This window comes from Lonchura striata, chromosome 19 (assembly GCF_050655825.1).
Source record: "Lonchura striata isolate lonStrDom1 chromosome 19, ASM5065582v1, whole genome shotgun sequence".
Classification (NCBI taxonomy): Eukaryota; Metazoa; Chordata; class Aves; order Passeriformes; family Estrildidae; genus Lonchura; species Lonchura striata.
Window position 1 is genome coordinate 7,474,357 of NC_140721.1, and position 13,756 is coordinate 7,488,112.

General features: G+C 47.8%; 1 protein-coding gene across 2 annotated transcripts in view; it reads right to left on the minus strand.

Annotated features, from left to right (window-relative positions):
* Window positions 1-13,756, minus strand: part of CAMKK1 (calcium/calmodulin dependent protein kinase kinase 1) — a 52,578-nt gene that overhangs the window by 3,211 nt on the left and 35,611 nt on the right. The window contains exons 10-15 of one of the 2 annotated variants that reach the window (XM_031506467.3): window positions 13,214-13,267; window positions 12,300-12,373; window positions 8,085-8,172; window positions 6,711-6,839; window positions 6,302-6,405; window positions 1,496-5,544 (exon numbers count right to left, since the gene is read on the minus strand). In XM_031506467.3, coding sequence (XP_031362327.1) covers window positions 5,427-5,544; window positions 6,302-6,405; window positions 6,711-6,839; window positions 8,085-8,172; window positions 12,300-12,373; window positions 13,214-13,267 — 567 coding nt within the window. In that variant the 3' untranslated portion in view covers window positions 1,496-5,426. Of the gene's footprint in view, window positions 1-1,495; window positions 5,545-6,301; window positions 6,406-6,710; window positions 6,840-8,084; window positions 8,173-12,299; window positions 12,374-13,213; window positions 13,268-13,756 lie in introns of those variants that run through there. The other variant, XM_077787489.2, reaches the window with a different exon arrangement.

Consider the following 13,756-nt stretch of genomic DNA (forward strand, 5'->3'; position numbering starts at 1 on the left):
AACACAAAGTACACACAATTGGCTAACCCAATTTTTGAAGAAACAAGAAATGATCAAAAATCATATTCCCTTCTCCCTCCACATCAGCAAAGCCCTGCAGTAAACCTGACCTTGAACCCATGCACCATTTCCCTGCAGGGAAGGCTGAGGAACTGTCTTCAGTGCCTGTCATCTCCCTCTTCAAATGATTGATCACCTCATTTAGCTGCAGAGGTTCTGTTCTGTGGCAGCTCAGCACAGCCCAGCTCCCTGTCTGGCACATCCTGCTGATCCTGCTCCTGTCAGGACTGTCTTCAATGCTGTCCCACCACCCTGAGCAGCCCCTGCCTCTCCAAACACCTCCATGTCAGGGTGAGAGGACTCTCAGGGTGGCAAACAGCAGCCAAAAAGCTGGGGCTGCCCATGAAGCAGCAGAGATGCAGTACCAGAGCTCCATGTCTGCACAGGAACCAGGCTCCTGCTGTGAGGCCTGAGGCTGGATGGGAATCTCCAGTAAATAACTCTTGCTAAGAAATAAGATTCTATTTCTCCTACATTTTGTAAGCCGCAGGGGAGCAAAGCCTGGTTTGTGCAATTACCCAGGAGAGCACATGGCTGTGGGGGGATCAGAGCCACTGGGGATTCACAAGTGTTCTGTGTCCCACAAGGAGTCCCCACACTGCCCTCCCAAACACAGAAGCACGGCACAGGGAGGGTGTGGGACAACCTCCACAGCTCAAACACACACCCCTGGCAAGTGCTTAGTTCCTCCACGAGTCCCCATTCAGTGCAGGCTGCTCAAGTCCCTTCCTTCCTGTGGAAATGCAGCAGCAGGAGGCAGTGGCACCCTGTCAGTCCCCATCTGCCTCTGCCTGCCTTCTCCTGGCTATTTTTGGACAATCTCTGCAAGTCCTTCCTCACTCAGAGCAGGTGACATCCTGGCTCTGGCCCACCCATTTGTCTCAGAGCAATAAGCCAGGCCAGAGTCTCCAAAGTGCAGGATCTGTTCCAAAGGTATTTAGAGATGTGTGTTTGTTTCCCAATCTCTCAGCCCAGGCTGTGTCCTGCCTAACCACTGGATCCCTAGGACTTCCCACAGAGGTGTCTGCAGCTCATCATGGTCTGCATTAATGTTATTTAACAGAACTAACTGGACCAACACTTCCTAGAAGGGTCTGTGCAGGTGGTTGGACAAGCGACCATGTTTTGAAGAAGTCCTGGCTGGGGTGGGGTGTCACTTGGAGCAACTAATTTTGGTGTGCCCAGAGCCATCCCAGTGCTGCACCAGAGGCAGAAACACAAGGGAGTGGTGGAGCATCTGGAGCAGAGGTGGCTCCAGCCTTTTCTTTTGCATAACCACTAAAAATTAAACTCAAATTACAAAGCTCAGCCTTTCCCGAATTCTGTAGCTATTCCCTCTGCAGATGTGGGGCTGAGCACCACTTCCTGCTAAAACCCAACTGTTGTTTTTCACCCCTCCCTCCCTTCCTAAAAGCAGCTGAAATGCCAAAGAATCAGAAATAGAAATAATAATAAAAAGCATACATAAACATTAGTGTCACACACACAGAATCAATGCAATAAAACTGCTCCTACAGGAAGGAAGGATGGAGCCAAATGCTCTCACTACACACAAATCACACAGGCTCAGGAGGGGACACAGGTTTCTACAGCACCCAGGGGAAACACAGACATGGAATTACCTTAAAGATGGATGCAAATATACAGATGTGTTTAAGAGGAATCTGTCCCTGAGAGCAAAACAATGAGACAAAGGAAGAAAATGATCATGAAGATAATGGCAGCAGGTGAAGGAACTTGTATTTCTGTGCCTGTCCAGCCTAGAGTGCAGAGTGGAATGGGATGGAACATCAGCCACATTTACCTAAGGACAGATGAGGACAAGCACTGGTAGCTCTTGTACAAACCCTCTCCAGCCCCTACCACTGCTGGAAGCTCCAGGTGGCTCCCAGCACACTGCTGATGTCCAGCTGTGCTGCCCTGGGCACCGCTGGGCTTTTGTGTCCTATCAGCACCTTGTGCAGTGAGGCACAGCCCTGGGACACTGGGCTCCTCACTGCTGGTGGTGGGTCATTCCAGGGGAAAGTCCTGTGCCACAGCCCTGTGAGGACACCCACCTGCATGTGGGGCATGGCTCTTCCCACAAAACATGCAGTTCTCTCTTTGGGAGGAGCTGTTTCTGCTCAGAGACCCGGGACAGCCACTTTTTATACCTCCTTTTCCCCCTTGCCTTCCTCGTGCCTAACCTACATGGACAACGTGGCCCTAAGGGCAGTGACCCTTTGGGTCTCTTTTTGGGAAGGCTGGAAACAGGATAGGCTTTTTAAATACCAACTGATCCCCCACAGAGGAGCTGACAACCACATTTCGTCAACAGTATTAGCAGCCATAATGGGAAAGTAAATTGGGTCTGTCAAAACACAGCAATTAATTTGATAGGTAGTGCTTGCAATAAATGAGAGCAATAAAATGTGGTGAAGCCAGTGCTGACTCAATCAGGAGAAATGTGGAGTAGGCAGAAGAAATGCAGCAAACACTGCTACCAGAAATCCAGAACTTAGCTATGAATGCTGAAGTGGCCTTAAAAAAAGATCAGTTGCTTCTGCAGCCAGCATTAATGATGGGCTTGAACCTGGCCATGGTCTGCAGGATCCTTAAGATTCCATGAATCACTGCCTCTCCTGGGAGCTCCTGCAGGAAAGGCAGGATCCAGTGACACCTGGCCACTGCCCAGATGACAGGGGAGGTGACAGCTGGCAGCACTCACACCATTCTAGGTGTGCAAAACAACAACTGCTAAATGGAGCATCATCATTTTAGCTCCCCTCCACCTGCTGAGTGTGTCTGTACTGAACATCTGCCTTTTAAACTGCTCAGTGCTGATAAACAGAGCAATAAATAACAGCCAGGAGAGGATTGGCTTCTTCCAGGTCAAAAGAGTGCTAAAAAACCATTCTGTCCTCCCAGGAATAACTTAAGGACTGTTTCACATCAGTGGGGTCTTACTGGTGTCCTCTAAAGGCATCAAGGCTGCAACAGGAGAGCCCTGCTGCTACCACAGACATCTGCCCACAGCATTTCCAGGAACAGAGCCCAGCATGCTGTGTAGGTAATGCAGGGAGAAGTTAAAAAAAGATTCAGCCACATGATTTAGTTTCCTCCTCTCCAAATCCCAAGGAGTGAGCTTGAAGGACAGCTCCATTTTAAGAGTCATCAATTAGACATCAAATAGCAGAAAGCTCTGGTACCAGAGCTCAGCTCACTGCCAGAGGATTTCCTACAGAGTATATCCTCAGAAATGGCACAGATGTAAGATGCTTGAAGCAGCAGTGAGTGGGGCTCTGGCAATTTCACATGCAGCCTAATTAAATAAATTGAATGTGAAACTGGAGTATTCTAATTGCTTTCCTTTTTTCTTCTGTAGAAACACGAAAAGTTATTTCCTACCTACAGCCAGTAGGAGCTGCAATATTACACAAGCTGACTTATGTCCCTCTAAAGGCACTGCTACTGGGACAAAGAGCTCTGTGCAGGAGAGCTTGGCAATGTGTGGCTCATTTTTCTCTCAGCTCCTCCAGGGCAGCCACATGTCCACAGCACAGCGATGGCTGCAGGCACTGCTTTTCTGGCATGTCCCAATTTCGGGGTCCCCTGTCCAGCAACAAGAGTGAGGGACATGCAGAAACTCTCTGCAGAGCTTTATTACAGCAATATTATCTGCTCCTGCAAGATCCTAAAGCTTTACAGAAATCCAGACTAACTTGAAACTTATTTTAATACAGCTGTAATCATAATATTGGCACTTTATATGTGTAGCAAGGGTGTTTTTTCCAGGGAACAAGCAATATGAATTAAGAAGTGGATGTGCTTGGTGTCTACTCTGTTTGCCCCTGAGGAAATAACACTGTCATCAAGAGATAACTCACTGAACAATGAATATTTCCCGTTTAGCTGTGGTTCACTTGAGATTAATGTCATTAGATCCAACACATCTATTTAAATTTGAAGTTATTTTCATTAGATTCAGTCAGTAAAACGTTTTCCAAAGTTTGAAATAATAATAATAATCCATATGCCTTAAAAGGAGCATCCCTGCTGTGGTGTTTAATATACAACACCATTTGTTGGAGAGACTTGGCAAGTGCCTTTCTTTTAAACAACAATTTTGAGATGGGTTTTCAAAGCTGCAGTTGTGCATGAAGTAATTTAGGATTAAGTCAATTGTTACTGTCAAAAATTGGCACTGATGGCATGAGACTGAGAAATTAAGCACAGGGATTGTGCAGTGGAGAATTGGCACATTCATATTGATTTTGGATATTTCTAAGTGCTCACACAGCTGGGCAGAGGCCAGCCCAGCACGGCTGCAGCTGGCCTGGCATGGTTTTGTAAACTAAGGGCACCAGACACAGCAGCACAACAGTGGAAATTACACACTGCTTTAAAAATAAACCTTTTAGTCTGTACAAGGAGCCTGAAAACACACAGGTCCAGAATGAGCTGAGACAGGGGAAGATGCTGGGTTTCAATGAACTGAAAAAAATCTGACTAGCAACTTTAAAAAGGACACAAAAATGGAGGATTACAGCTTGTCATGAAAGCTTAAGAATATTTTATAGAGGACAAGACACTGATAATGGGCTGATCAGAGGTTTCACAGCTACCTGAGATAAAATGAACTTTGTTTTTCCTGAGCAGATACTAAAGCACCCAGCTCCAGGCAGGAACCACCATCAAGGGTCAAGGAATTTTCCCACCACCTGGCTGAGTTTTCAAGCATCTCAAATGAAGGTAGAAGGGAACAGATCCCTTTTGGAAACAGGCACAGGGTTACCAGCCTGAAATATCAGTTCAGGCAGGGTTTGAAAAGGAAATCTGCCTTGCTCCAGCTTACCTGTCTGGGAAGAATAAAATACATTTTTCTTCAAATTTAGTAAATGTTTCCCCATTTCAGAGCAATGCAATGCAATGACCAGCAATGATAGTGAAGATATGGGTAGGAATGTGTGTCCAATTAGCAAGAACTAATTTGGAAGGCATTGAGCAAAGAGGAACAAATCAGGGCAAATCCCTTGTGCTAAGATGGCAAAGGAGCTGTGACTGCCGTGCTCCAGATGTGTCCCACAGCAGCACTCATGAGCAGGGTGTTTCAATGCCAAACTGGTGTCTGGTCATGGACACCAAGACAAAGGCTTCATTAAGTCTCCAGTAATCAGCTGGGGACCTAGAATATTATCATCCTTAATTGAGCTGAGCCCTGAAATCCCCACACACCTGTGAGAGACAGAGAGAGACTCTTCTAATTGTGTTATCAATGGTGCAGTGAGACTCAGCACACCCTCCTGGGAGTCTGCTAGGAATGGGACTGGGATTCTGGGTGGAAAGAATCATTTTGGGACAACACAGCTTTGTTGTCAGCCACAGCCTTATAGATCCTGTGGGGTGAGAACTTTATTTATATAAAAATAATTGTCCCAGATCAGGCTACTGGTCCAGCTGTTATTTACTGGACTGATGGCCCAGAATCCTGGCTCTGAATGGAATCTGTGACAAAAAGGAAGGAGAAAGAGTAAGAACCACGTAAAGGACAGAAGAATTCTCTCCCCATCCCTGTACACACCATCATGGTTAAAAACTGCTAATGAATCTATTAGTCATCAAGATCTCTATTCCTTTTTTAATCTCAATAAAGTAATTTATACCCAGCCTCCAAAGTATCCCCTTGTAATGTGTTTCACTATTTCATTAACTGGCAAAAAACTGTGAAAAAAACCTGAATGTGTTCTCAAGTGAAAAGGCAATTTCAAAGTGTTCTCTTTTGTCTGATGTCTCTGCCCAGACTTGGGCCCCAGACCCCAGGTCAAATCCCATAATCTCATGTTAAGTGAAAAAACCTACATAAACTGCTCATTTGGTACCATTTCTGTTGCCCATAGAAAGGAGAGAAGAATTAAGCTCTCAATATAAATCCAAACTAGACCCTAATGAAACTTATCTTACTTCACCAATCTCTAATGGATCTTTGATCACAGCATTATAAACTAACAGGTGAAAAAAGAGACTCAAGTTTAGCAACCTACATGTGTTTAGGCCAAACCCATCTTACAGTGAGAACTGCATGTATAAAAGAGTTTTTAGGCTGCAGCAGTACACTGTACTTCAATCTGAGAGGACTTGAGGTAGATTTTATCTCCAGTGTTTGATGCAGAAGGAAGTTTTGTCTTTAAATGCTACAGAAAAGATTTGCAAAGTGCTTCCCCACAGGCCGTGCTGCAGAGCCAGGCATGGTGCAGGTACCTACATCAGCAGGTTCCCTGGAGCAGACATGGATCTCTCCTCCCGCCTCGTCTGGACCTCAAAGGGGTTCCCAAAGGAGCGTTTCCTCAGCATGGCCTTCACGAGGATCTTTGAGGAAGAGAACAGAGCAGTAAGAACAGCAGGACTGGCTCCTGGAAGCTAGTTCAAAGGAGGAACAACAGCTTCTTTAATAATTCAGCTGACATTTTACAGCAAAGAGCACGAAGCAAAGGAACCCAGAGAACAGCTGCTTGAGAGAGCCAGGCTGCTGCAGTGGTCACACAGAAGAAGTTCCCAGTGGGTCAAACGGCCCAGATTTCATGCCAGAACACACGTGTCCCCTCTCCAAACCTCCCCCAGCAGCTGAAGGCTTCAGCACAGCCCTCACAGAGGATGTGGTGTGTCACACGTACCACGGCTGGCAGGCTGGGGATGGTCTTCACGGAGTTCTTGACCTCCTCCTCGGTGACCTCCACCACGGAGCAGTGCTCCTCCTCCAGCGGCAGCGGCTCCGCGCCGCCCCGGCTCAGCCAGGGGTGCACCTGCACGGGACACACAGCCCTGGCTGGGACAGCAGCGGGGCACAGGGCTCGCTGCTGTCACTACTGCTCCATCTCCCACTGCCAGAGGTGATTTTAACCAGCCTCCTGCAGTCTGGCTGCAGTCTGGCTCGGTGCTGTCATACCTGCTGCCACCCACCAGAACCACGGCACACCCTGAAACGAGTTTGGAACACTTTGACAACCTGAGTTGTCTGGAGCTTTTTCGTTTTTTGTCTTGCATGCAGCAGAGCAAAGCCCCCTGTTCTTGCTGCCTCTCATGGGATGGTTTCTTGGCTGGGAGCAGGAAGGAAACCCTGTCTGACGGCATGGGCTGAGCACAGAGCCCAGCCTGACACGTCCTCTGTCAGCATCCAAGGCAAGTCCCCAAGCACACCAGCCAGGGACAAGGGCCAGCACTCAGCTCTGCTCTTCTACCTACAGGCTCTTACAGTGAAAGAGAAATACATACATGAAATCCCATAAATACAGCTCCAAACCTGCCTTTGAGGCCAAATTTTTTTTTTTTTTGAGGCCAAAAATCTCCAAACCTGGGCATGGAGAGAAGGGATGTCACAATTTTTTCCTGAAGCTCAGCTTTTCTAGTGTCGGCTTTGGTGGCAATACTGGTGTTGGCCTGGGACAAAGCAAAGCAGAGCTTGCCCTGTAGAGCTTGCTGATGGATCTCTATGGAAATTCTGGGATCCTTCAGCAGGTCTAAAGCCTTGGTGAGGGGTGACAGGAGGACAGCAAGCCCACACAAACTCAGAATGAAACCATAACTTGTGAAGCATTGTGCTCTGCCAGGCCTGTTCATTCTTTCTATTATTAAACATCTCCCAAATAATGGTGATAGAAAAGAATGTGCTGCCTTGAGGCCACTGGCCACACAAGGACCAGGGGAAGAACACATACCCAATCCCTGGAATGCACATCCAACACTGTCAGCCCAGGCTCTGCAACTAGCAGTTCCCCTGACAGTGTTGATTCTCCCAGGGATTCACTGAGATCAGCCAGCTTTTGAGTAATTTTCATTTAAACAAGCAAACAGGAAAGCTTTTGTCAATATTCCCCAAGCAAGAAGCAGTGATGGAGCTGTGGCTGCAAAATGAGTACTCTCCTCCGAGGGAGGGTGCTAGAGACAGCTCCCAAAACAAACACTGGGAAGAGCTTTGCCTCATTAGAAGGTACCAAAGGACATAAAATCAGCTGAGACTAAAAGCTTATTTATATCAAGGTGCACCTTACCTTTATTTCAGGGACTGTTATCCTCGTTTCTGGATTTTTATCGAGCATGCGCAGTATCAGATCCTTCAGCTCCTCACTTATCTGTGCTCTGAGTGAAGAAAACAGCAGCACACACTTAACAAGGCAGTTGTAAGGGCAGCAATGCACAGTTCTTACTGCAGTTACCTGGTAGAGAATCTGCTCTGCTCAGGAGGTGTTTTCTCTGCAAACCTGGCTTGGAAAAAAGGAAGGCACCACAGTCACTGCTGCAGGCCTTGGTTATCCTGTTCTGCCCCCTAACACAGCAGCACTCACTCAAAATGCAGGAGGAGGGATCAGGTGAAGGGGTCTAAGGACATCCTTGAAGACAGCACTACCTAGGGGAATTTTTGAGGGAAGATCTGGAACAACAAAGTGCTCCTGAGAGCTGAACTGAACTCTGTGAATCAAGAGGGGCACAGCTTGATTTGCTGAACCCGCATCATGAGCAACTGTATGCTGGATAAAACACCCCCATCTGACATTCCAGTTCCCAGCTAAGCCTCCAGGTTGTGTTATTTAAATTGCTTCCAGAACACAGATTGCAGGCAGCCTGTAACTCAGTATTCCCTACCTGCAAAGCTCAGCCTTGGGGTAACAACATTAAGGAATGAATACATGCAAATAAGAGAAATACATCTACATTTTTAACACTATTTCCAAGATCTAGATGTGAGAGCACCTGAACCCAGAAGCCACTCTACTGGCATGAAGCCCTTGGTCCTGCAGCCCAAAGGCTGCAATGACTCCTGTGGTTAATGATGCAGGAGAAGCCTTTAAAATGCACTAGATCTGAATGATCAAAGTGCTGCTGCAGTAAAGTGCCAGCATGTGACTGAATTGCATTAGCCAGTTGAAAGTCTGTGTCACAAAAATGACTCTTGAAGAATTGTTTCTTCATGGAGATGGGACTGAGCAGCACAAAATGTCACTCCCCAGGAAGGCTGGATTTGAGACTGAAAACAATAGTGAGCACCAGGTGCTGTGCTCATCTCCTCTGCACAGAAGGGAATAAACTATCACAAACCAAAATGAAAACCACATCACAGCAAGGGGTATTTCAGTCTGATGAAAACAGGGCTGCTGTTTAATAATTCATTAATATTTTATTGGGACTTTGGCTATGAGATCTTTAGAAACAACTACAAGGAAATGCTGCTCGTTCAGAGGCAAAAAGGGGGTTCAGTTTGAAGGGTAAACACTTAGAGCTGCATCAGGGCTCTGCTATACACAGGCAATAGAGCCCAGACAAGGGGAAGAACAGGATGAGTCCTCAGAGACTCGGGTGACAATTCCAGCTGGAATGGAAAGAACAGTGCTGCCCTTGAAATGAGCTCCAGAGGAACAGCCATGGACACTGACAGTGCACTTAGCAGCTCAGAACAAACAGATTCCTTCCAGACACCACACTGATGCAGGTGAGATGGCATTTTAAAAAATACTTTAAATCAGTTCTGTGCCAAAGTGTCAACAGCTTTACTTAAAATACAATAAATAGAATATTAAATCACTTAACGTTTCTGTGCACCAGATTGATTTCTATGCAACACAGGATTAAAGCCCTAGGGAAAAGCCCCATCAACAGGATCACCAGGTGTCAGGTGGGTTATGGCCAGGTGACAGATCACATCACCCTGTCTCTGGTTTCCCTTCTCCCATTCTGCAGCACACTGTGAACACTGTGCCTGGTGGCATTTTGCCTTGGAAAAGCCTGTGCTGTCTGGGATGTCTCACAGCCATAGTCCTGTAAGAGCTCTCAGGAAGATGCCAGGCACAGGGCTCAGCATCCATTCAGGAGGGCTGCCAGCACCCAGATCACTTTACAGGGTGCCTGCAGGTCAGGGAACATTGTCCTGGGCTTCACAGGAGGGACTAGGCAGAGCTGCTGGCTCTGCTGACACATTTGAAGAGAAACTTCAGCTTGCTTTTTATTCATGCCAGGATCCTCAGGGTGTGAGCTAAGCCCATTTGCCTCGTGTCATGGCAAGGACTCAGTGACGTGAATGAGAACTCCATAAATATTTATCCTGGTGTCTCTAAGGGAAGGGACAGGATGGTGACACTGGTACAGTCAGATCCATCTGTCCTAAAGGTTGTCAGGAAACAGGCAGTGAGTTTCCATGGGGTCTCTGCAAAGAGGAATGTGTCTTTTGTAGCCATGGTGAAATAAATTGAAACCAAAATACTCCTCACTATAGAGAGGTGCTAATTCTGTGGGAGGTCAGGGTGGATCCACTCCAGTGAATTCCATGGCTCTGTGGCTGCCTCTAACAAATAGATGTGGTTTGGACAGCTGTCAACACCTTGTAACCCTCAGCTCCCCCAACAACCTAATCAGGGGCGCAGCTTTTTTTAGACTGGGAGAACAGGTCACTGAGGAATCCACATAAATCATGCAGCCCAATTATGGCTGAAGGAAATGCCTGAATGAAGGAAAAGTTCTCAGCACAACCCAGTTAGCCTATTAAATGTTAATAACTTACTGCAGAGGCAGATGGGAACAGTCACTTGTAAGCTGACTGCTAACCCAAATACATGGTGGCTGAGGGAGGGGTGGGAGTTCTGCCAGCCCTGAGCAAGGGAGAAAACTGCCAGGGGAACATAAACAGGTTTGGGGTTTTTTTGGCTGCAGTGCTGTCAAGACAAAGTCCTGTTCCAGCTGCAGGTGGGGACGCAGCAGTGGAGCATGACCAGCCTTTGTGCTCCTAAAGCCTCAAGGCCAGTGACCTGGGCCTGCCAGAATTGCTCCTCAGCCACACTGGGGTCTGTGAGTGCCCTACAGGAGCTGCAGCCTTGGGGCTGCAGGTGCTGTGCAGGCTCCAGCTGGGCAGAGGGGCTGAGCTGTCTGCACTGCCTGTGGCTCCTGTCACTGCAGGGTAATTAATGCAGCCCAAGTCTCTAAAAGAGAGTACTGAGTGTCCATCCCTTTCTGTGGAATCAGAAGAAAGTCTGGGAATGCCAAGGTAGAGGCCCAGACTTTACTGTAATGTGAAAATTCAGTGAGCATCTCACAGAAAAGTCTTGCCTTGCCCCAGATGTTGGGTACATGCACATATCACAGGCTGCCTGACAACATCCCTCCCTTCCCCTCTAAACACCACACATGCCTCTCATTAGAGTTTTAATTTGTGCTTGCTCCAAACCAAGTAATTTTATCTAAAAATTTTTATTGACATGAGCAATGAGGGCAAGAATTCTTTGCCTGACTACTGGGTGAATTTGGGAAGGAAAACAAAGAGTCCAGCTCTGGCTAACTCATCTGTCAGGAACCACAGGAAAGAAATTCTTCACCAACAGGAAGTCACCAAAGGCCTGAAGCTGGAGGAAATGCTGAGGAGTGGCCAACACTTGAAGCTACAGGAATGGTGACCATGGAGCCAGCATCCCTGAGCACACAGGGAGTGTCACCCCTTCCTGCCAGACTCTGACCACGAGCACTCATCAGCTCAATTCTGAGCCTCCACTGCTCAAATGCCACCTGAGTGGCCTTGGTTTGTCCCCTGCTCTGCTCAGGACATGCTGTGGCCACAGCTGCCTTCCCACCTGACACCCCAGCACTGCCACTGTGCCCCACGGGGGTTTCCTTCCCTTCCCTGGCCAAACCCTCAATAGGTCATTGGTGAATTAATTCCTGTTTTTTTCATAACTGCCAGTTTTTTCCCTCTCTGCCAGTGCAAAAGACAAACCCATGTTTTCCTGGGGTGTGCTGCAGGAGTGGGATTTGCTGAGCTGTGGTTGCACATCTCAGGCCAAGCTTCCTTCCATCAGACAGTTCCCCTGGCTCCAAGGGAAGTTCACAGGAGAGGGATGTGTTACTTAGACCAAGACCAAGGTTCATCACCACATTGCTTCTGAAAATGAATGCATAAATCATTCTGGTGGCTGCTGCATGGGGAGACCAAGCCATGCATCCAGCATCTCCAGAGTCAAGCAGGTGGGGCAGAACTTCCTCGATCCTGGGATCCCTTCACTTCCAAAGAGCCATTTCCTTTATTCCTGTCTGCACAACAAGGACAGAGGAAGAGCAGAACACTTTGAACACCTCAACACCAGCACAAAACCCACATGAAGGACCCAGGAGAACACAAAGCACCTCACCCACTCATGTCCATCCCCCCATGGTGACCACTGTGCCACACAGGGGATAAGGCTGAAAACTGAGCTTTATTTTACAGCAGCTGAGTAAAGTTTACTCACTCTTCTGGGAACTCCACAGGCTTGGTCTTGATCCTATTATGAAGACCCAGAATATATTCATCTATAAAAGGGCACTGTAAAACAAACAAGGAGATTTTCCAGTTGTCCAAGATCCTGGCATCACTCAGGCATTTGTCATTCATGTAACACCAAGTACAACCTCTGCATTCCCTGGATTTTACACAGAGATGGAAATAAATTAAATCTTCCCACACACAATAAATCGATTCATTCCTCATTAAAAAATAAATTCAGAATAACAGCAGAGGCATCTAGGGAATACATAACTGGACTGGAATACCCTCCTCCATCCAGTCTGCCAGGTGACCATGAACTGCCTCTGTCACCTCCCCTGGCCACTTCTCACCCAGAGCTGGATGCCTGGTGCCTGTGTGGTGGGATCTGCAGAGGTCAGAGGTTCAGGTTCATTCCTGCTCACACCTCCTGTACTCATCCTGGCACAGCATGGGTGGGACATGGGGGTTCTGGCCACACGGGAGGGAAATGCCATGACAGGACATGGAGTGAGCAGCCAACCTGGACCCCCATCAGTCCTAACTCAGCTTTGGCAGACAGAGCTTTCTGGTTCCCAACGTGCTGCAACAGTTTGGGATCAATCCTATGCCTCTGTCCATGCTCTGGCTCGTTTCTAAATGCAGGAAATGTGGATAAACCCCCCACAAGCTGCTGGTGGTGGTGCTGCTGCTCTGGGTTTGTAGCTCTGCATTCAGGGCCCAGTGCTGGAAATGATCCTTTCCACAGGTCACAACCTCAGCCCCTTCTGATCTGCAGGGGATTTTGAGCTTACAGAAGGTAGGTCTTTGTCTCTAATATTTGCCTTTATTTGGAAAGGAATGAGTCCAAAGGCTGGCAGATAGGGCAGTGCAGGGCTCCAGCACTGAAAAGCAGCTTACCTTCCCATAAACAAAGCAGTACAGGGTGATTCCCATGGCCCACACATCCAGAGCCTGAAAGAGAGCATGAACAGGGAGTAAAGGAGAGGCAACACAGATGATCTGAGTAAGCTGGATTTCCCAACAAATCACATAACACTCTTTGTATGGATTTAACACTTTCTGTGTCACTTTGAAGTTGGGCTCCTAAGGGCAGCTCTTGCCCACCTGAGGAATGAGGGCTGTGCTGGGCCAGGCACAGCTCCCTTGCCCTGCTGTGACCAGCAAGCAGCCCCTTCCTACAGGAAATGACACCATTCAGGGCTGAACCTTAAAAGTTTTCCAGACAAAAAAATCCCTATTAGCCCCTATTCCCCATGTCTGCATCACCACCCTGGGCAGTGTCTCTCACTCCCAGGAAATCAAGGTGCTCAGCAGCCCCCTGTGCCTCTTGATTATTTTGGGAGGGAATCAAAGGCTTCCTCCCTTCCCCTGGGGCAGGGAAAGGGCTCTAGCATGGCTCCTGCCTAGGCAGGGATCCAGATCAAAGTGTCTGCCCACTGC